Source organism: Trichosurus vulpecula, chromosome 6, assembly GCF_011100635.1.
Source record: "Trichosurus vulpecula isolate mTriVul1 chromosome 6, mTriVul1.pri, whole genome shotgun sequence".
In the NCBI taxonomy this organism is placed as follows: Eukaryota; Metazoa; Chordata; class Mammalia; order Diprotodontia; family Phalangeridae; genus Trichosurus; species Trichosurus vulpecula.
The window spans coordinates 114,637,663-114,658,226 of record NC_050578.1 but is presented as its reverse complement, the minus strand read 5'-3'; the positions used below and the strand labels follow the sequence as shown (position 1 = coordinate 114,658,226).

At 39.7% G+C, this 20,564-nt stretch overlaps 2 protein-coding genes across 6 annotated transcripts in view; one reads left to right on the top strand and one right to left on the bottom strand.

Moving 5' to 3' along the window:
* The first annotated feature begins 1,439 nt into the window (after positions 1-1,439).
* On the top strand, positions 1,440-11,231 carry SCOC (short coiled-coil protein). Of its 5 annotated transcripts, none has more exons than XM_036764594.1 (4): positions 1,440-1,571; positions 7,563-7,631; positions 7,723-7,806; positions 9,639-11,231. In XM_036764594.1, exons 2-4 carry the CDS (start codon positions 7,610-7,612, stop codon positions 9,779-9,781), a joined length of 249 nt encoding a protein of 82 aa, XP_036620489.1. In that variant the 5' UTR covers positions 1,440-1,571; positions 7,563-7,609; the 3' UTR covers positions 9,782-11,231. The 5 variants fall into 5 exon arrangements, with proteins under 5 accessions (XP_036620489.1, XP_036620488.1, XP_036620492.1 ...); XM_036764593.1 differs by having other exon boundaries at positions 1,564-1,807; XM_036764597.1 differs by lacking the exon at positions 1,440-1,571 and adding an exon at positions 1,794-1,885.
* A 2,407-nt stretch (positions 11,232-13,638) lies between these two features.
* The window catches only part of CLGN (calmegin), a 93,272-nt gene continuing 86,346 nt past the window's right edge, over positions 13,639-20,564 (bottom strand). The window contains exon 15 of the mRNA XM_036764885.1: positions 13,639-14,586. Within this exon, the coding sequence (XP_036620780.1) occupies positions 14,506-14,586 (81 nt within the window). The 3' untranslated portion in view covers positions 13,639-14,505. The remainder of the gene's footprint in view (positions 14,587-20,564) is intronic.

Genomic DNA, 20,564 nt, shown 5'->3' with positions numbered 1-20,564 from the left:
CCTCACAATAATCCTTGGAGGCAGATGCTATTATTATCCCGATTTTATAGGTGAGAAAACTGAGGCAGGCAAAGGGCCATATAGCTAGGAAGTGTCCGAGGCCAGAATCAGGTCTTCCAGATTCCAGGTCCATCAATCTATCCATTGGGCCAGCTAGCTGACTTTAACAACTTCCTGAATTTATTAAATACATAGCCACTAGTAAAATGTCCAACCTCGGTCTCTGAGTCTTAGTTTCCCTCATCTATAAAATGAGAATGAGGGGCAGCATGGTATAATGCAATAGTTAAAATTTTTTTTGTTTCAAAATCCCTTTCCATTCTTAAAAATTATTGAGAACACCCCAAGAAGCTTTTGTTCATGCAGGTTATCCCTGTGGATATTTACATATTAGAAATTAAAATGCATTAGTATTGTTATGAAAATAATTTTGACCGCAGGAACTTCCTGAAAGGGGCTCAGGGACCCCCAGAGATCCTCAGACTTCACTTTGAGAAACACGGACACAGTGGATAGAGGGGGTGCCTTAGAATCAGAAAGAAAAGGGTTCAAGTTCTGTCTCTGACACATACTAGCTACAAGAGAATGGGCAAGTAAGTCGTCATTTAGCTTCTTTCTCTGCTACCAGTTTCCTCCTGCATTGGAGAGAGTGCAAGAATTTAAGTGAGAGGCCCTGCCTTCAAATCTCTCAATCTGTCTCTCTCTCTCTCTCTCTCTCTCTCTCTCTCTCTCTCTCTCTCTCTCTCTCTCCCCCCCCCCCCTCCCCGTTTCTTTCCACTCTGAGATCAAGAAGGGGCTCAGTGCCTTTTTAGGTCCACCCGGGTCTAAATCTAGGATCCTATTTATATTAACATGGTTATCCTGCTCCGCCCCGCACGTGTTTCTGGATTCCCGTTGATCTGAGGATCCCCTCTGGCCCGGCAGGGGAGGACACTGTAGGGGGCCCTGGGATTCTCATCTGTGCTCCTTTTAGCAGAGAAGGTATAGTTTTCCCAATAGATGCAACCTCTTGCAGTCGATGCAAAAAACAAAACAAAGCAAAAACAAACCACTCCTGTCCTAAGACCCCGAGTGGCGCGGGCTGCATTTACTGACTCGGCCCCCGGAGGCTGAACGGACTTCATTTCCGAGAAGCAGCTGCCTGACATCGCGGGGTAGGGCAAAGGGCCTTGGAGGAGGAAACTGAGACCTCGGGGTGAATCACAGGACCAGATCTGTGGAGCAGAATGGAGCCTCAGACGCCATGCCAATCAATCGCCCTCCGTTTACAGCTGGGGTACTGAAGCTCAGGGCGACTCGGCGCCTTTCATAGGCCCAGCAGCTCCAGCTACAAGACACAGTTCAGGTCCCGCTGCCTCTGAGAGCATCCCTGCGGGAGCAGCCTAAATTCTGCCTCCCTCCGCCCCGCCCCGCCTCGCCCCGCCCCCATCCTCCCTCTCCTGATTGGCCGTCCGCACCTCCGGGGTGCCTCGCTCTTTCCTCTCCTCCTCGCTCCTGCCCGTCTCCCCTTCCCCGGAGCTTTGGGAGTCAAAGTCGCGAACTGGAGCGGGCTCGGGAACAACCGACCGCAGGTAAAGGAGCCGTTAGGAGCGGCAGCCAGGCAAAGCGCAGGCGCAGGGGCAAACGAGAGGGGGCTTGGTAGCGGCGTGCGGAGGGAGGGGGAGAGAGAATCAGGGCCACGGCATCAGGCGCATGCTCAGTGGCGGCGGAGGCGGGGCTGTTGGTGTTGGTTGTTGGGTTCAGGGCTTGGGCTCCAGACCTCGGCGTCGTGTGATCCCTCCCCCCTTCCCGGCGCCTCCGGCGGCAGGTGAGGCCCCGCAGGGGCCTGGCCGGCCCCGGGCGGGAGCAGTCCTCAGTAGGAGGCGCTGAAGGCCGCGGGGACTGAGTAGGCGAGCCGAGCTGACAGGAGTCGCCGGAACTGGGCCGAGCCGAGCTCGGGAGAGAGGCGGAGGGCGGGGGGCGGCCGAGGGCCCCGGCGGTGGGAGGTCGGGGCGCTGGGGCCCCGGGGTGGGGGGAGGGGCGGCGGGGCGCGGAGGCTGTGAGCGAGGTGGTGCCGGCCTGCGAGGAGCTCGCACGGCATTTGCAGGCGGAGAATCCCGCTCTAGGCCTCATTGTCCTCATCTGTAAAATGGGGGTCATAGACCCTCCCTGTACCTATACGGGGCGGTGGGTCTGGAGCACGTGACACTGTCGGGCGCTTCAGAAAGGCGACTGGCACGACCACGACTCCCCGACCCGTGGGGTAGGAAACCACCGTCGCCGATGCCCCTCTGCATCCGCTCTGTAACCTAGCAATGAGAGCTTCAGTGACGGGCCTGGAAGGGGAGGGGAGGAAGGGAAAAAACCACCTACTGTGTGCCGGGCACTGTGCTGAAGTAAGCACTTGACATATCTCATTCGAGCCTCACGGCACCCCTGCAAGGTAGGTGACCCTGACGCTGTAACCCCTATTTTACAGTTGAGGAAACCGAGGGACACAGGTTAAGGGGTCGACTTTGAACTCGGGCTCTCCCGACTCCAAGTCCAGCACTCTTAACTACTCGGTCATCCACCTCGCCGCGCGGGAGGCTGCCCTGGCCGCCTTAGCTAGCCACTGGGCTTTGCTGCCCCATTGTTGTTCGTGGTCTGTGAAATAAGGGGGTCGGACCTGATGGGTTCTCCGGCCCCCCCCACCCCCCCCAGGGTGGCGTCCCGAACATCTGCTGTGCGTAGCCCGTAACTGTCGGGCCACAGCTGGGGAATCCCCACCGTGTTCCGGGCAGGGAGCCTCCTGCAAGCTTTGACAGCGTGGTTAGGGGGTTATTTGTTTTCTTCATCCTAAAAATGAGGGCGTTTGACCAGGCTAAAGGCCGTTCTAGCTCTAAATCCTATGAAACTTAAGCTGTATGTAAGCTGAATATGTGCATTTCATTTATCTGTATGTAAAAGCTATATGTATGAGTGTATATATGCATCTATACACGTGTGTATGCATGCACGTATGTGTGTATAGCTACATACAGCCCCTTCCTGGAGAATTAATATATTTACATATGTATGTAAAAGCCATATGTGTATGTATGCCTGTGTATATATGTATAGCTATAGACCCTGGAGAAGTAATATATTTTGTTCATCTATGTATATGTAAAAGCTATCTGTATGAGAGTGTATACGTATATATGCATATACGTATGTATATACGTATAGCTCCATATAGTCCCTTCCTGGGGTACTTCTGATGAACTCACCAGATCCCTCTGCTTACCCTGTCTGAAATTTGAAACTAGAGACACAACAAAAAAGACTGACCTAGGTGAAGCTAATGGCAGTAGTTTAGGGAACGAGGTAACCCTGTTAAAAGCAAGTAAAGTTTAAAAAGGCAAATTTTGGTATTATATTTTACATTTGAAGGGAAAAACATGTTGGAGACGGGGTACATATAAACTATCAGGTAAATAATGTATTGGGCCCATGTTACAGTTTGTGCCAATATCTTATCCTTCGCCTCTAAGTGAAAGGTCGTAGCATAGTGTGCCAGAAAGGATGCTGGACTGAGTCAAAAGGCACAGGTTATGACCACCCTCTGTTACATACTAATTGGGTGACCTCGGGTAAATCACTTCTCTTCCCAGGACCTCTTGCTTTCTCTACTCTAACGTGAGAGGGCTGGATCAGATGATGGATTAAGGTATCTTGTAGCTGATTATAACAGATGAGAAGAGTGTAGAGTATGAATATAAAATTGAATTTGAATGAAGGCAAGTGTGCCATTAGTTGGGAGTAAAGTGGGGAAAAGTCATGACAGAAGTGATCAGTGAGAAACATGCTAACATGTAGATTGTAACCTAGAGTTTTTTAGCTATAGCCATTTTCTGTGAGACAGTGATATGAGGTTTATAGTGCTTTAAAAGATAGCAGACTTGTTGATACTGGAAAATACTATATAGACTATTTTTTTAGGAAGGGTGGTAGTACTTAGCTTTGAAATTTATGGGCAGATAGGGAGTTGAATTCAGTGTCACAAATGGATTATACTATTGCTTTTTCTCTCTCTCTCTTGTCCTGAACTTGTGTTCAGAACCTTGTGCTACCAAGGCTAATTTGATTTTGAATTATTATGTGGTACCTAGGGTTGGCCGAAAGTGGACATGAGAGTTGTGGTTGAGAAAACCTGTAGGTCTTCATACCTGATCAGGACCAGAGAAGGTCAGTTCAGTTTCACAGCCGACCTGGGAGTTCAAGGCTACCCAGGACAGTTCCAAAATGACCATAGGAGTCCTGAATTTTAAATAACCATAGTTCATCTTGGGTTAGATCCAAAAATTCCAAATTTCATCTTAGAATTAATGTTTCTCTACAGTTGAGATAAGTTAATCTGAATTTTTTGTCAGACTGTCATTTCCATTTATATGTTGGAGTGAAGGAAGAATTGGGCCTCAAGGGCCTTACTATCTCATTGTAAATTTAGCATTCTGGGAGTTGATGATCACTTTGGAAGGTGCACACACACAAAGCTATACTAAGCCTGAATTTCTGGCCAAAATATTCATGTGTCATTTTGCAAATAAATTTATTATGAGTAAAAAGAAGGCTGGATTTAGTCCAAGAAGGTTCATTCCTAACTCTGCCACTTAGTACATCACCACTTAATCTCTGTGGGCCTGTTTCTTGGTCTCTGAAATGAGGGAGTTGGACTGTCTGACTTCTGAGGTTGCTCCTACCTCTAATTCTTTGATCCTGTGGTCCTGAGTAGTAGAACAGTACAGCCTATTGCATTTTGCCTTCAAAATTACGAAAGGATATGAACACATAAAATCCTAGACGTGACATATTCAGACCAATTGTTGAATCATGTCACAAAAGACAATTACTGCAGATGATTCTGTATTAAAATGTTCTGACCTACTCTAAAAAGAAAGATGACTGCCATTAAAAAAAAAAAAACTTCCTTTTTACAACCATGACTCCTTTCAACCTTGGGATGGAGCTCCTTAAGAGCAGGGACTGTTTCGTTTGCCTTTCTTTGTATCCACACCACTTAGTTCAATGCTTTGCCCCTTAATAAATGCTTGTTGACTGACTTTTCTGTCTGGAAACAAATTTTTCTTTCTTAAGTCAGTTTGTTGGAATTTTCCCATATGGTAATAAAACCTGTGGTAAAACCTGTTTTACCACAGTTCATTCAACAAGCACTGTGCTAAAAACTGAGAAAAGGAAACCATTTCTGCCCGTAAGGAGCTTATATTCTTTGGGGGAAAACAACATGAACACATAAGGAAGTACAAAATATATGTAAATTAATTTCTTGGTAGGGGAAGGAACTAGTAACATAATATGATAGGCTTGCTACAGGAAGTAACACTTCAGCTGACCCTTGAAGGAAGCTAGGAATTCTAAGAGGGTGAATAAACTCTAGGCATGTGGGAGACTGTACACACTCATGGAGATGAAAAATGGAATAATTTTTATAGGGAACAGCAAGTAGACTGGTTCGCCTGTACACAGTACATGTGAAAGAGTAATGAGCAGTAAATGTGGAACGGTAGGCCAGAGCCAGACTGTAAAGGGCTTTCCCTGCCAGAGGAGTTCATATTTTATCAGAGGCAGTTGGGTGCCACTGGAACTTCTTTAGAGAAAAAAATGACATGGTTTCATCTGTACTTTAGTAACATCAACTTGGAAGCCTCATGCGTTGTATTAGATTAGAGAGGAAAAAGACTGAAGGCAGGGAGAGGGATTAGGAGACCAGAGGTGATGGTCTGTAAACAGAAAGGGAGAGATCTTGAGATAGAATTGAGACTTGACATTTGGTTAGGGAGAGGGGAAGGATAGGGTAGAATTGAAGCTGTCTCCAACGTTGTAAATCTGTGGCTGGAAGGATGCAGTACTTTCAACAGAAAAGGGGAGTTAGGGAGTTAGGGGGAGTGTTTGGAAGATGTTGAGATTAAATTGTCTAGACTTCCATCCCTTTGGTAGCATGAGACACAAGCTCAGGACCCACTAGGGGTGGATATGTATATGTGGGAGTGATGGTGTAATGTAAAGGTCATGGAACTTGGAGTCACCTCTCTGGACCTGTTTCCTCACTTGTAAGATGAGAGAGTTGAACTAAATAATCACCAGTCTCTTCCTGGTCTACAGGGGTTAGTTGAATCTATGGGAGCTGATGAAATCCCCAAGGATGTAGAGAGGAAGAGGTCCAAGATAGATTGGTGGGTTACTTCGCTACACAGAAGGTGAGACAGACAGTGATCTGGCAGAGGGTGACTGATAGTGGACAAATAAGCAGATCAGGGAGAAAGCATTGGGAAAACCCAAATAGAAAGTTTGAGGGCATGGTAGGGTTTAAGTACAGGCTTTCTAAGAAAGGGGGGAGGTTAAGATCTCACTTTCCTTCCTAGCAACTATTTCCCTACAATCTGGCATGTTTTAAATCTTTTTTTGTCCGTGCTGACAGACATTATATGCTTAGTGACTGAAATCTAATTTTAATTTTACACTAGAAAAATAGGGTAACAATAATGCATTTCCTAAATAGGAATTTTGGGTTACCTGCTTTGTATTATACACTCCTCCCCTCCCCACATGCCAAACCATATTTGTTTTAGTTTTTAAAACTACACACAAGAGCGTCACTTGTATTAGAAGTTTACAGCATTTATTCCTGCCCGCATCTCTCTTGAAGTAATATTTGTTAAAGCACATGTGACTGTGAGGATAATGCCCAAGTGGCAGCCTTCTATTGTAGAGGAACTTTCCAAGGGTCCTAAGATGAATGGCTCTTTGATGCTGCTTTGTTCTTTCCTGGCAAAGGATAAATTTATCAAAAAGTGACTATTATTGCGTTCACATGATGCTCAAATAGGCCAATGTCCTAGAAAATAATGCAATATTTTAACATCAACTCCAGTTTATTCTATCCATATTGCTTTTTGACAATACTGAATCCTATGCCAAAGACTGCAAAGCTGAATCAATATTCAAGATTCATTCCCTCTTTTCTCCCCTCCCCCCATATTTGTTTGGGCCTTTATATAGAAACAGCCCATATTCAAGAGTGAAAGGACCTTTGTTTGGTCATCTGATGGGATAGGGGTAAGGACTGGACTTCCGATTTCACTGGTATAGTGAATTCCCAGATGAACAAAAAGTCATCTACCAAGGAAGGACTGCAATTTCTCTGAAACTTAAAGAGTTTTTAAGAGAAGTTGCCTAGAACAGTGGTGGGATCGACTATTGTAGGTAAGGCCCTCTGCAGATTGCATATTAACTTAGTTTTAAAATGTATTCTTTATTTGTGTCTTTATTTTGTTAAATATTTACCAATTATATTTTAATCTGGTTCAAGCTGCAGGGTGTTGTGGCCTGTGCGTTTGATCTCTGGCCTAGAAACATTAAGAGGTTAGATGATTTGCCTACCATCACATGTAAGACTTCTGCCCAAGTCTTCCTGGCTCTGATGCCAGCTTTTCTAATCATTTTGCCAGGCTGCCTCTTACATAGTCATGATACAACATATAAAACAACCACCTTAAAGTTTTTCTTACACAAATATGCCTCTTATTTTTTTCCTATTGCAGAATATTCATCAAGGACACTATATTCAAGAGAAAGTTTACATTCTAGGATGATGAATGCTGACATGGATGGTATGGTTACTGCTTTTATCCTGGTTCATTGTTTAATGGCTGATTTTGCTCCATAGCCATTAGTATCTTAATTTGTTTCTTTTAACCGCAGCTGTTGAGGCTGAGAATCAGGTGGAATTGGAAGAGAAAACACGACTTATTAATCAGGTGTTGGAACTGCAGCACACCCTTGAAGGTTAGAAACTTACCTATTGTAGTTTTCTTGAATGATGTCTGTCAACAGGATTCGCTGGCAGTGTACAGCATATTAGGTGAATACCTTAAAAACCCTAAAAAACCCAAAACTTGTGGGATGCATTGCTTACTTTGTTGCCCTTCCTAAGTCAGCAGAGATATTTGGACAGAAGGAAAGGGCGTGTCTCTCAAATATGGAGAGGTAGTAAGGTATAGTGAAAAGAGTTGGACTTGAATTAGGAGAGACTTGAGCTAAAATTCATCAGTGACTGTTACTAGTTGGGTTATCAGAGGTGAGTCAGCCTCGGTTTCTTTATCCACAAAATGGAGGTAATAATACTAGCTGTAGTACCTTGTGTTGTTGTGGGGCTCAAAAGAAATAATACATAAAAAATGCTTTGTGAGTTCAATTTCTGCTTTTATCAGATTGAGTTCTTGCTTCTGTCTTGTATTTGGAACTCCGTTTCCCATTTTGTCCTACGTGAAGGTAGCTGGATTTTTAAAAATTCTACTCACCAGATATTTTTCCCTTATTCATGTTCTTTGTGTTAATATTTCTCAGTGCCCATGAGAGAGGAGTATTTTCACTAACACCTATGTATTATCTTTTCCTAAGAAAAATCTCAAATCTAGAAAATAAAGATGACACATGGGACATATTTAATCTCTCTGATTTTTATTATTAAAATCTCTTTTAATTTTCTAAGTTTTTCTTTAGTAGAATTCACATTATTTAATTTGAATGTATGATTAGGAGTTGCATGGAACCTTTGAAGTTTATAAGGTTGGATGTTAGAGAAGCTTAATATGGTTTCCAGATGAGGTGACTTCAGGGATAGGGATTGAACCTGTAATTTCACTGGTATAGGAAGAAATTCTACAGATGCAGGTCAGTACCTTCTGTGCAACTTTTGTGATTTTTATGGGGGCATTGAGAGACTAAGTGACTTGCCCAGGTTACACAGGCCTTATGGTTGAACCCAAGCCTTGCACTCTTCAAAACTGGCTCTCTATTCCGCTTCACCCTGTATACGTGAAACGAGGAGGCGACAGTATTCACGTACAGCACAGCTGCCAGTGAGGTAGTTTGTAGTACAAGTATTATTTACCACCACTTCAATTCAGAGACTAAGTGACTTGCCTATGATCACATGATTACTAAGTGACTGAGCTGGGATTGAAACCCATCTTTTTTTAATTCAACCTTTCTTCCCAACTTGCCTGTTAATCCAACTGTTGGTATTTTAGGCATATTTTAGCAAAATAAATTCTTATTACAGTGTAGTTCTGTTTAGTATAGGAATCTATTGAAAATTAATGTAAAATGTGTACATACTGTGACAGAATGGGAAAAGATATGCTTGTCAAAAAAAGCAATATGGTTTGAATAAGCCGGAGTTTGATGGTAAAATTACTTTTTTTTTAACATTACTTTCTAGGACATAATTGGCCTATTTGAACATCGTATGACTAGTAATGGCCACTTATTGATAAATTTATCCATTGCATTTCCATATCTGCAAGTAAAAAGCTTTGCAGAATGTTACAAAAGTGGGAGTACAACTTTTTTGTATTATGCCCTGTTATTGGCTTGCCTCAAAACACAGCCTGCTCAAATCACATGATTTTTTAGGTTAATAAATATATTTTGTTTACTAAAAATCCATTCTGGTGTTAACTTAGTCAGCTTTTCCTTTGTCTCTAGGATAAAACAGAAATGAGAAAACCAGATAGTTTATTACAATGAAATTTCTGGAGCATTTATTGACTGGTATGTGAAATAATGTGGAGTTTTTTCAAACAATTTATTGCTGTTTTTAAATTTTTTGTTAGATCTTTCTGCACGAGTAGATGCAGTCAAGGAGGAGAATCTGAAACTGAAATCAGAAAACCAAGTTCTTGGACAGTATATAGAAAACCTTATGTCTGCATCTAGTGTTTTCCAAACAACCGACACAAAAAGCAAAAGGAAGTAAGGAGTTAGTTTCTGGTTTCTTTCTTGGTATTGCTGCTGGGCTTGCTTGTTTTTCTCCTTTTCAATCTATGTAGGCTCTCTACAAGTTAAAAAACATTAGTTTGTGGTATAGGCGAGTTGAGAGCATTAACATAATTGGAGGTGCCAGTGAGTTTATGTGTATGTTAGACTTTGAAAATGTGCAAATGTATTGTAGACACTTTATAATTAGAATTGCATATATTTGTTAAGAAAACTTGAAGATGGATGTTTTGTCAATATTGGATTTAATTTGTAGGGTTAAGCAAATGGCTAACTCATTACAATAGAATCACTGAAAGCTGGAAGTTAGCAAAATAACTTCCATTTTGTGGAAAAGTGACCAAGTTATATTCTAAAATGTATAGCTTTATCTAACTTGCCAGCCATCTTGTGCCTCTTTCCATTGTGATCTTTGTTCTCATCACCACTTACCCTAAAATTTGGTCACTTAACTTAAAAACAAATACAAGAAGCCAAACCTTAGCTGTGATGAACCAAATAAAAGCTTTTCTCGACTGGGATATATATCGTAATTTAATGAGTTAGGCTTGTTGGTTTGCCTCTAACAAACTGAAGAAAATAGACAAATGGTATTAAGGGAAATTAAGATTACAAAATTAAGATTCCTCTTTGGAACCTTCATTTATTATGAGAAATTAATGTATATTCATGATAGGGACACATGTATTTCACAAAAATAATTCTAGATTAGGTCTCAAAAGGAAATATAGGAGCAAACTGTAAACAAATTAACTCCAAATCCATCCCAATCCCAGTCTAATCTCTGATCCAGCTGGGGTTGTCATTTGGGTAGGAGTCCTAAGTAGTTTAAGCCTGACTATCCATTAGTTAAATGTCAGTCTTCAAGGTTTCTAATGTTCAGAAAGAGTAACATTTGCAAAAAATTTTTTGGAGTTTATCAGTATTACATACTTAAAATGGCAGAGTTTTGCTTGTTCTACAAGTTAATTATCAATTTTTGAACTCCCTAATTATCTCCAAACTCAACTATTTGGATTTTAGGCATGTTTTCGTAAATGTTTTTTTTTTTTTTAAATTCCAGTACAGATTCCACTTAGCATGGGAATCTGAGTATCTGTTGAGAATTAAACGTAAAACTTAGTTATGGCAAAGGGAAATAGACCCTCCATTGTTTGTTACAATATTGGCTTTTATTAGACTAGAGCCACTTTTAATCAAGGAGTGATCTTATTTTTTTGTATGGATATGAAATTAGACAAAGTGATTGATTTTAGCTGTATGTGTTGTGTGCGTGTGTGTATGTGTGTGGTATACATACACAGATATATAAATATACAGTAGTCAAAGTAAACATTTTGCATCCCATTTGTGAACTTTTATCTAATTTATGAACACTTAAAATTGTATTGCAATTCTGAATTTCTGTTAAATAAAAGCTTTTTTTTTGATTTTGTGTGACTCAATGTGCTTGTCAATGTGTATGTAGTTTTTTTTTTTCCCCTCTAAAATGTCCAGTACATGCCACAGGGATGTGGGAGGTACCTCAGGGATCCTTAACTGGCTGTAGTTGCCTCATTTTCATTCCTTTCAGCCTGTAGGCATTTCTAGTGAGATTGTGGTTACGGCCAGACATTGCCAGCCTAAACAGTAGGACTAACACTGCAGCCTCCCCAACCCTCCAGTAAAACATGAGCCTTCCTTCAGATGAGAAGCAAAGCAGCCTTTTTCACAAAATGCTGGTTTGATCCCCTAGTGAATGATTAACTTTAACTTGGCAACTATATACCATTCTAATTTGCTGTAAATTTTTAGACTTTAAGTTTGAAGAACAGGTTGTAGGTCCAAGAAATCTAATTTTTTTTTAAATGACAAAATTTTCTTAAAACTAACATCTTTGTCAGAAAGTTTCCCTTTTTTGTCACAACATCTAAAATGAAAAGTACATCTATACTGATGTAAGATATTTGTCTGACTAAATTTTCCTTCAGATTTCTCTCACAAAATTTACGAGATAAAGATCTTAAATTCATTCAATAATGCAACACAAAACATTTTCCAGTTACTATGATGGCTGATCTGAGAAAGAAGGTTGCTAAAATAGTAGATGGGACCTAGGAAAAGCTGGAGAGGAAGAAATGCTAGTTTGATGACAATTAAGGGCCAATTAAATCCTCCAGTGGCAAAAAGAAAAAAAGAGATAATGTTTGTATATGAAGAAGAATTCTTGAATAAGCTTACTTCCCAAACTTCACTGTGCACTTTCTTAAACAGTAGGGGTGGGAGAGACCTACAATTTGAGTAGGCATGTTAGGTTTTAGCATTAATGAATATAATAATATAATGAATAATAGAAACATGATTGTTAGCTATCTGGCCAAACAGCTCTAATTCTGGTAAAGTTATAACTAAAACTAAAAGTTATAAAAATTGTGCACAAATGCTACAAGTATAACAACTTACGTTTTAAGTAACCTAACAGCTTATCAGAGAACACTGGTACATTAACTAGACCATTAACCCAAATTTCATTTGTAATGGCTAAGTTTAGCAAATGATCTATTCAGCTTTATAAACATGTAAAAGTTGTTTTCAAATAATGTGGCAAATAGTACATATTATATTCCAGTGAAATTCAGTCTCTTTTGTAACTAGTAATTTTAAATGAAATGAAGGCTATTCTTAAAAAGAATTCAAGGAAAACTAGCTAAGGCTTGTCCTTCTCAAGTTAAAAAGCCTCCATTTCAAGGCTAACTTGAAAGAAAAGCAAAATGTGCTTATTTATTCCTTTATTTGAGAAGAGAACGAAATGCAAGCTATTTTAAAACAAAAAGGCTAGTTAAGGTATTAAGAGAAAAGCTGTTTATCCGTACATGATAAAAACATGACAGAAGTTGGGCTGGGTCTACTACATTGCAAAAGAATTGTTACACAGACTTATAATAACTATTGAACCAATTAACTATCCAGGACTGGGCACTAACTTAAAGACTAAGAATTTTCTCTCAAATCAGGCCTCTGTGGACTCATTAACGATCAAAAATTATAACCAGAGCAAGTCTATTATAAATCAGGCAGATAAAACTTTTTTAAAAAAATCATAAAGCATATACATCAGCAAAAGAGCTTCCACAAAATATAGATGTGAATAATCCCTTAAGTTGTAGAGGTTCACTTTTTGAAAAAGATTTTAATTTACAATTGTTCATTAACACACTCTACAGAAAATCCAGAGTGTTAATTAGTTTGGGAAAGTCCTTTCAAAATCAAGAGGCTGACTATATACTATCATCTCTTATATGAAGATTCTATAAATATATTAAACACCACCACCAATTCAGTATATGACAATCACTGTCAACCGTCAAGTATTTTGAAACAAAGCTAAATCTAGCTTATTTTAATAAAAAGGGAAAGTAGGTTCCCCTTAGTAGAATTAGGAACATTGTACAAAAATGAAATTCATAGGAAACATGAAGGAATCCAAAATAAATTGTACAAGGTCCTTCAGACAGAAATTGTTTCGTTAAAGCAATGGTTCCTTTGTTAAACAAAGGGCTTTTTAACTAGGTGAAAGCAAAAGGTTCTGAAGTAGTTATAAAAAGACATTTTAATATTGGCTAGTATATGACTTTGGACAAATAACTTTTTAATTTAAGACATGTTAAAATGGTAATAAAATACCTGCCACTACCCACTTCAGGAGACGATGACAGTGTATGAAAGGGATTTGAAATCTTAAAAGGCAGCAGAAAAAATTTTTAAAGTGTAGTTGTGACTGATGTCTTATTTAGCCATCAGCATCTTAAATGACCATCTAAACAGAAATTTTCAAAAGCTTTCCCCACAATAATTTATCTGTTGAAAAGGTTATAATTTAAAGAAAAATATTTATTTTCATTTCTATTTTAAGAGCAATGTACATTTAGCAAGTTTTTTTTTTCCAACAGGAGTAGGCCATTCTGGCTCAAAACTACAAAAGCTTGAAAAATTAATCTGTACACCATTCTCTTTAATAAAATTTAACATCTTTGCATTCAAATGTAAAATAGGTTGCACCAATAACCAGTGATTCCATGAATGACATTCAGACAAGTCAACCTGTCTGTCAACAAAGCACCTCTTAAATTACTACTTAGTAATTTATTTATAGTAATTTAATAAATTCACTTGTTAACAACTGACCATAACTATAAACTGACACAAACTAGGTAAATGTAGGCCATGTACAAATACTTTGAATTGTTGAGAACCAAATACAAACACAAAAAAACCTTTATTACATTTAGTTCTGTACAACAAAAAACCCTATCCCACTTTTGAGTAGGCAATTTGACTAGCTGTGCTGTAGTTTAGCCATTTTCATTAAATGGGAAACACTTAAATTGATCTATCCAATTGCAGTGGAGAAGATGGAACAAATTCATTTGCTACATGTTTTAAAGAACTAAAATTACCTCCAAATGACTCAGACTAAATAAATTCTGATATTATGCTCTTAAATGTGTTATTCGACTTGCCATTTTTCTTTTATTCTAAATTAAAACACCACACAACTTCACAAATAGTGTTCTTCCTCATAAAGAAGCCTAAAGGAAAGTTTAAGAAGAAAGAGGCTGGCTATTGGGAGCAGGAGGTGGAGAAAGGGTCAAGTCCAGTGATTGGCATATCTATGCTGGCATGCCATATTTCTCTTTCGGGAACTACAAAAAACTTGAAAGTATTTCACTCTTTTCTTACTCTTCTTTTACGTACTGATTTTACTGGCCCATCTCCAGACCCTGTACTTTCATCAGCTTCTTTCATCTAAGAAAAAAGAAAGTATATTAGTAATTTTGTTTTCAAACAGTTTTTTATGAATGAGCTATCCTGAAAGACATCTGACTAGTATACTACTAACAAATTAGCCAAGTACTAAATTTTAGCAATCTCAGTACCATCATTAGGTACCATTTACATGGCCTATCAATGTTTCTTACTCCCAGTAACAGTGCAGCCAGTTTCCATTAGTTTCTATGCAGACAGCTCTGGTCCCACATTACCAACTGCTCACTGGACATTTCAAACTTCATGTCCTGGAGGCATCCCAATTTCTACATGTCCAAAACAGACCTCATTACCTTTCTTCCCATACACATGCCTTTTTGAACCTCCCTCCTGCTGTGTCTAATGGCACCACCATCCTTCAAGCCAAACAAGGTCACAACCCTCATCTATTTAGCCCTACCTATCCAATCAACTTCCCGATCTTGCAGTTCCTATCTAGGTATGCCCCTTTCCCTCCACTCACACAGCCAACACCCTAGTTTAGGCCTTCTTCATCACCTGTCGATTAGACTACCATAATAGCTTTGTATTTGAGTTGCCCTACCTCCCTGAAGCTTCTCCCACTCCAATTCATTCTCCATACAGCTGCCAAAAGTGATTTTCATAAATCCTGTCACCCCATAGCTAACAAACTCAGTGACTGCCTATAGAAGCAAATATAAACTCCACTGTTTGACATTTAGAACTTCACAATCTGGCCCCATGTTACCTTTCCAGTCCTCCTACACTTTATTCCTCTCCTAGCAGTCTGTTTTCCATCCATATTGGCCAACTTGCTGTTAGATACATTGATAATTCATTTCCAGTCTCTGTGCCTTTGCATTGGCCATCTTCCATTCCTGGACTGCACTCCGTATTCACCTCCGCCTCTTAGGATTTCTTCCAAGTTTCCTTCAAGACTCAACTCAAGCACTATTTTCTTCATGAAAAGTTTACTAATGACCCAATTGCTAATGTTCGCCATTGAAAAATGCCTTCTACTCATTTTGTATACATCCTATACATACCTACATATGAATATGCCATCTCCCCATTAAAATGTAAGTTCCTTGAGGACAGAGACTATTTTACTTTTGTCTCTATTTCAAGTACTTAGTATCTATGTTTAATAAATGCTTGTTGACTACTTCATATCCAGATCCCATTCATTTTCAATGTCATCCACAACACCTGACAGAAGAATGTAAGCGTCTTTTTAAAATTTTTTATTTTTTTCCCAATTACATGTAAAGACCCCCAGAACCATCTGCATAAAAATCTGAAGCTTGGGACAATGGCCCCTCCACTCCAGGAGCAGTACCCAACTTTAATATAAATTTAAGTAAAGAAAAAGACTAAAAGAATGGATAAACAGCAGAAAAAGATCCAGACTATAAAAAGTTACTATGGTGACAGGGAAGATCAAAACACAAACTCAGAAGAAGACAACAAAGTGAAAACTGCCAAAGCCTCAAAGAAAAATGTGATTTGCTCTCAGACCCAAAAAGAACTCTTGGAAGAGCTCAAAAACCATTTTAAAACTCAAATAAGAGAAGTAGAGGAAAAACTGGGAAAAGAAATGACAGTGATATAAGAAAATTGTGGAAAAAGTCAATAGCTTGGTAAAAGAGGCACAAAAAAAATACTGAAAATACACCTGAAAAAAACAAAATAGGCCAAATGGTAAAAGAGGCACAAAAACCCAATGAAGAGAAGAATCTGGCCAGAACTGGGGGAGGCAGTAGTTAGAAGCAAAACACTTTTGAGGATGAATAGGGTGAGAGAGGGACAGAAGGATAAACATGGGGAAAATAGGGAGGGAAATACAGTTAGTAAACATAACTGAAAAATTTTTTTAATAAAGTTTCTCTGATAAAGGCCTCATTTCTCAAATATATAGAGAATGGAGTCAAATTTATAGAAATAAGAGCCATTCCTCCAACTGATTAGTAGTCAAAGGATATGAATAAGCAGTTTTCAGACAAAGTAATCAAAACTATCTATAGTCATAAAAATGCTTTATAATACTGATTACAGAAATGCAAACTAAAATAACTCTGAGATATTACTCCACATCTATCAGATTGGCTAATAACACAGAAAAGGAAAATGACAAATGTTGAAGGGGTTATGGGGAGACACTAATGCACTGTTTGTGGAGTTGTGAACTGATCCAACCATTCTGGAGAGCCATTTGGAACTATGGCCAAAGGACTATAAAACCAATGAATACCCTTTTGAGCCAGCAATACCATGACTAGGTCTGTATTCCAAAGAAATTAAAAATAAAGCAAAAAGGAAAAGGTACACATACAAAAACATTTATGGCACCTCTTTTAGTGGTGACAAATAATTGGAAATTAAGGGGATGCCCATTAATTGGGGACTAGCCGAACAAACTGTGGTACATGATTGTGATGCACTACTGTTTGTGCTATATAAGAAATGATGAACAGGATACTCTCAGAAAAACCTGGAGAGGCTTATTTACATGAACTGATGATGCAAGGTGAAATGATCAGAACCAGGACGACACCATGTACAGTAACAGCAACACTGTATAATGATCAACTGCAAATGACATTCTCAGCAACACAATAATCCAAGACAATCCCCAAGGACTTGTGATGAAAAATGCTATCAATCTCGAAAGAAATGATGGAGTCTGAATGCAGTTTGAAGAATACTGTTTTATACTTTATTTTCTTGAGGTGGTTTTCTTTTGGTCTGTGTTTTCTTTCACAATACGGCTAATATGTAAATATTGTGTTCCATCACTGTACATAATCTATATAAAATTCCTTGCCTTCTGAAGGAGGGAGTAGGGGAGAAAGGGAGGGAACTTAGAACTCAAAATTAAAAAAAAATCAATGTTTTTACATGTAATTGGGGAAAAATAAAATCTTAAATAATTCTTTAAAAACTTTCTTATTTAACCCTGCCGTCTCCTTAAGTTACTGTTCGAAGTTTATTTCACTGCTAAATACATAGAAAGGAATTTAAGTAACTGTGAGTGCACATCCTCTTTACTCCTTGTGATTAATCAGTAATTAAGAACTGTGCCAGCACTGAGAAAATACAGATTTATAGTCTCCATCTTTAAGAACCTCATGTTTTATAAAGGAAAATGTGTGTGTATATGTATATATGTATTTAGGTATGTATGTATATAAATTTAAGAGGCAGCTAGATGGCTCCGTGGATAGAGTGCTGGGCCTGGAGTCAGAAAGACCTGAGTTCATTCAGACACATATTAGCTATGTGTCCCTGGGCAAGTCATTTTACCTCTGTTTGCCTTAATTCACTGGAGAAATGGCAAACTAATCCAGTATCTTTGCCAAGAAAACCCCATGAACAAACAGTATTGGCATGATACAGTCCATGGAGTCATGAAGAGTCCGACATGACATAATGACTGAATGACAAATGTAAACATAATGTCTACACAAAGGCAAAAAAAAATGGAATGTTTTATGTGATGAACAGCAAATACGCTGCCAGAAGGCAGGAGATAAAGAGGTGAGGATGTTGAGAAAAAGAATGTAAGCAGAATCTGAGAATCATCTGAATACAAATTATAACAATACATGGAGTTGATGAAGTCACCCCACAAGAGAACACAGATGATCCACAAAATCAGAGTGCTAGAGTACAGGGGATGTGATATAGATGACTGGGGACAAAGAAGCAGCATTCAGAGATGTTAAGAGGCAGCAGTGTCATCAAAACAAGAGAGAGGAAACACAGTTAGGAACACAGAGATCGATCAATACTATCAAATGCCATTGGTGTTAGGAAAAAAGGGGGGACGGGTTCCCTTGTTCTCACCTTCAAAACAGCTAAGAACATTAGAAAATGCCACTTCCCCAAAATGGCTGCTTAGTTTCTCTTAAACACTGAGGCTATATCAAAGTAAACCAGGTTTTATTTATAAGCAAAGCATATACAGTCAGGATAATTTCTCTCCCTTTTCTGAGGGACCTTGTAACTTATAATGTCTTGCCAACAGAGACCCATCTTGTAAGACAGACATATTCTTCTGGTGTTTGGCTAAATTTAAGGAAAAAGGAGTTGGGTTCACTAAAATCAAGCTGCCTTAACCTCTGGTGTGCCCCTACCTTCTCCAAGGACTTCCAACAGCATTCTTGGACTTGGAGAACCCCTATATGTGCATAAGTAACTTTACTCCTCTAACCAGCACAGTCCATGGGATTTACAGTACCACCTTGGATAAGGACCTGCATGAATAGGGGGCAAAGTAGAGCCTTGTTCCTCTAAGGCAGGGTTCAGTGATTCACGGCTCCTTGGGCAAGCACTCCTCTAGGCAACAGCTCCATAACTCCACTTTGTGTCATCCTCTTTCCCCTTTCCACTAGGACTTTGTTCCTTACTCCTCCTTGGCCAGCCACCTCTTTTTGTGCCCTCTGACACCATACCCTTTTCTGTCCATGGCTCTCTGCTGCTTGGCTTCATGTGCCTTGCCATTCTGGCAAGGATTATGGTCCTTTTCATTGGTTTGGCTTTCCTCCACAAATCAATGACACTGTAGCTCCAATTCTTGATTGCTATAGCTGTTTCCCACTTTTTCTGTTCTCAGAGAAGTGTTACAGCTCTTTTAGAGTGAGAGAACAATGTGAAACATCAACTAATGAATATCTTCTTTGCCTTCCACACACTGGGCCCTATCAGTCTATCTCACACCTGAGTTAAAAAGTTCCATTCATCTTGTCCCTCTCCTAATCAGTCAAGCTGTTCAGAATCTTTTTTCTTGACCAGGGAAAAATACATCCCATTTCCAATGGCCGTTTCCCATGTTATTTCTACAGTGCAGCTGGAGGTAACCCATAGAAATTGCCTTGATGCTCAAAAGAAGCCTGAAAAACCATCAGAAATAATAATAAGAGCTAACATTTACTGTGTCAGGCCTCGTGCTAGGCACTTCACAAGTATGATTTTGTATGGTCCTCACAATGTCCCAGAGAGGTATGTACTATTATTATTTCCATTTTACAGATAAAGAAACAGGCAAACAGGTGAAGTGACTTGCTCAGGGTCACACAGCTATTGTGTCTGAGGTTCCTGACTCCAGGTCCAGCACTCTTACTACTGTACCAGCTAGCTGCCTCACAGAGATAAGGGCAGCTGCTCCTCCAAGCCCCTATGATGGAAAAATACAAATGGAAAGAGGGCAACTCTCATCACAATGGCAAGGATTCCTGTCCTCCTTACAAGATTTCACCTAGCTTTCTGTCACACTTTGTGTTCTCCTGAAAGTAAATTCTACTTGCTATTCCACAGAATGTGGCCTTCTGTCAGCTGCCTCCTGTTTGTACGCACAGTTGTCCCCCATACCTGGCATTCACTCCCCTCAAGTCCACCTTTAAGATCCCTGAACCCGCTCCTGAGGCTCAGCTCAAGTGCTGAATTCTCTCCTTAGCTGTTAGTATTTTCTTCCTCTTCAAAATCAAAGAGCACTGTCTGATCTCTTCATGGTCCCCTCCAATTCCTTATTTGTTCATGCGTATACATTTCCCACATTTTTCCCAACAGAACATAAGTTTCTTGAGGTTTTCTTTTTGTTATCATATCCCAACATCTAGCACAATGATTGCTAACATAATAGGTGCTTAATCAACACTTAATAAACTGAAATAAAGGGAACAGAGCTGGTCTTATGAACAAGAAACTTTTCTATTAGACCACTATGCTATTTCACTTTTAATTGCACCACCACTCAATTACAAGCACTTGTTTCTTCACCTACAGAATGACAAGGGTAGTCTTGTTGGATTCTCAGAGCCCAGCTCTTTGCCTCTAACCTTGGGGAGGCAGTGTGGCACATAGGGGCAAGGCTCTAACACTTCTGGGCTGTATCACCCTGACCCTGGGCAAGTTGTGAAGGTGTGAGCCTGAACTGTTTCCTCCCCATTAGATCCATCCGTATGCCAATGAAATCAAAGGTCCAGACCTTGATGCAC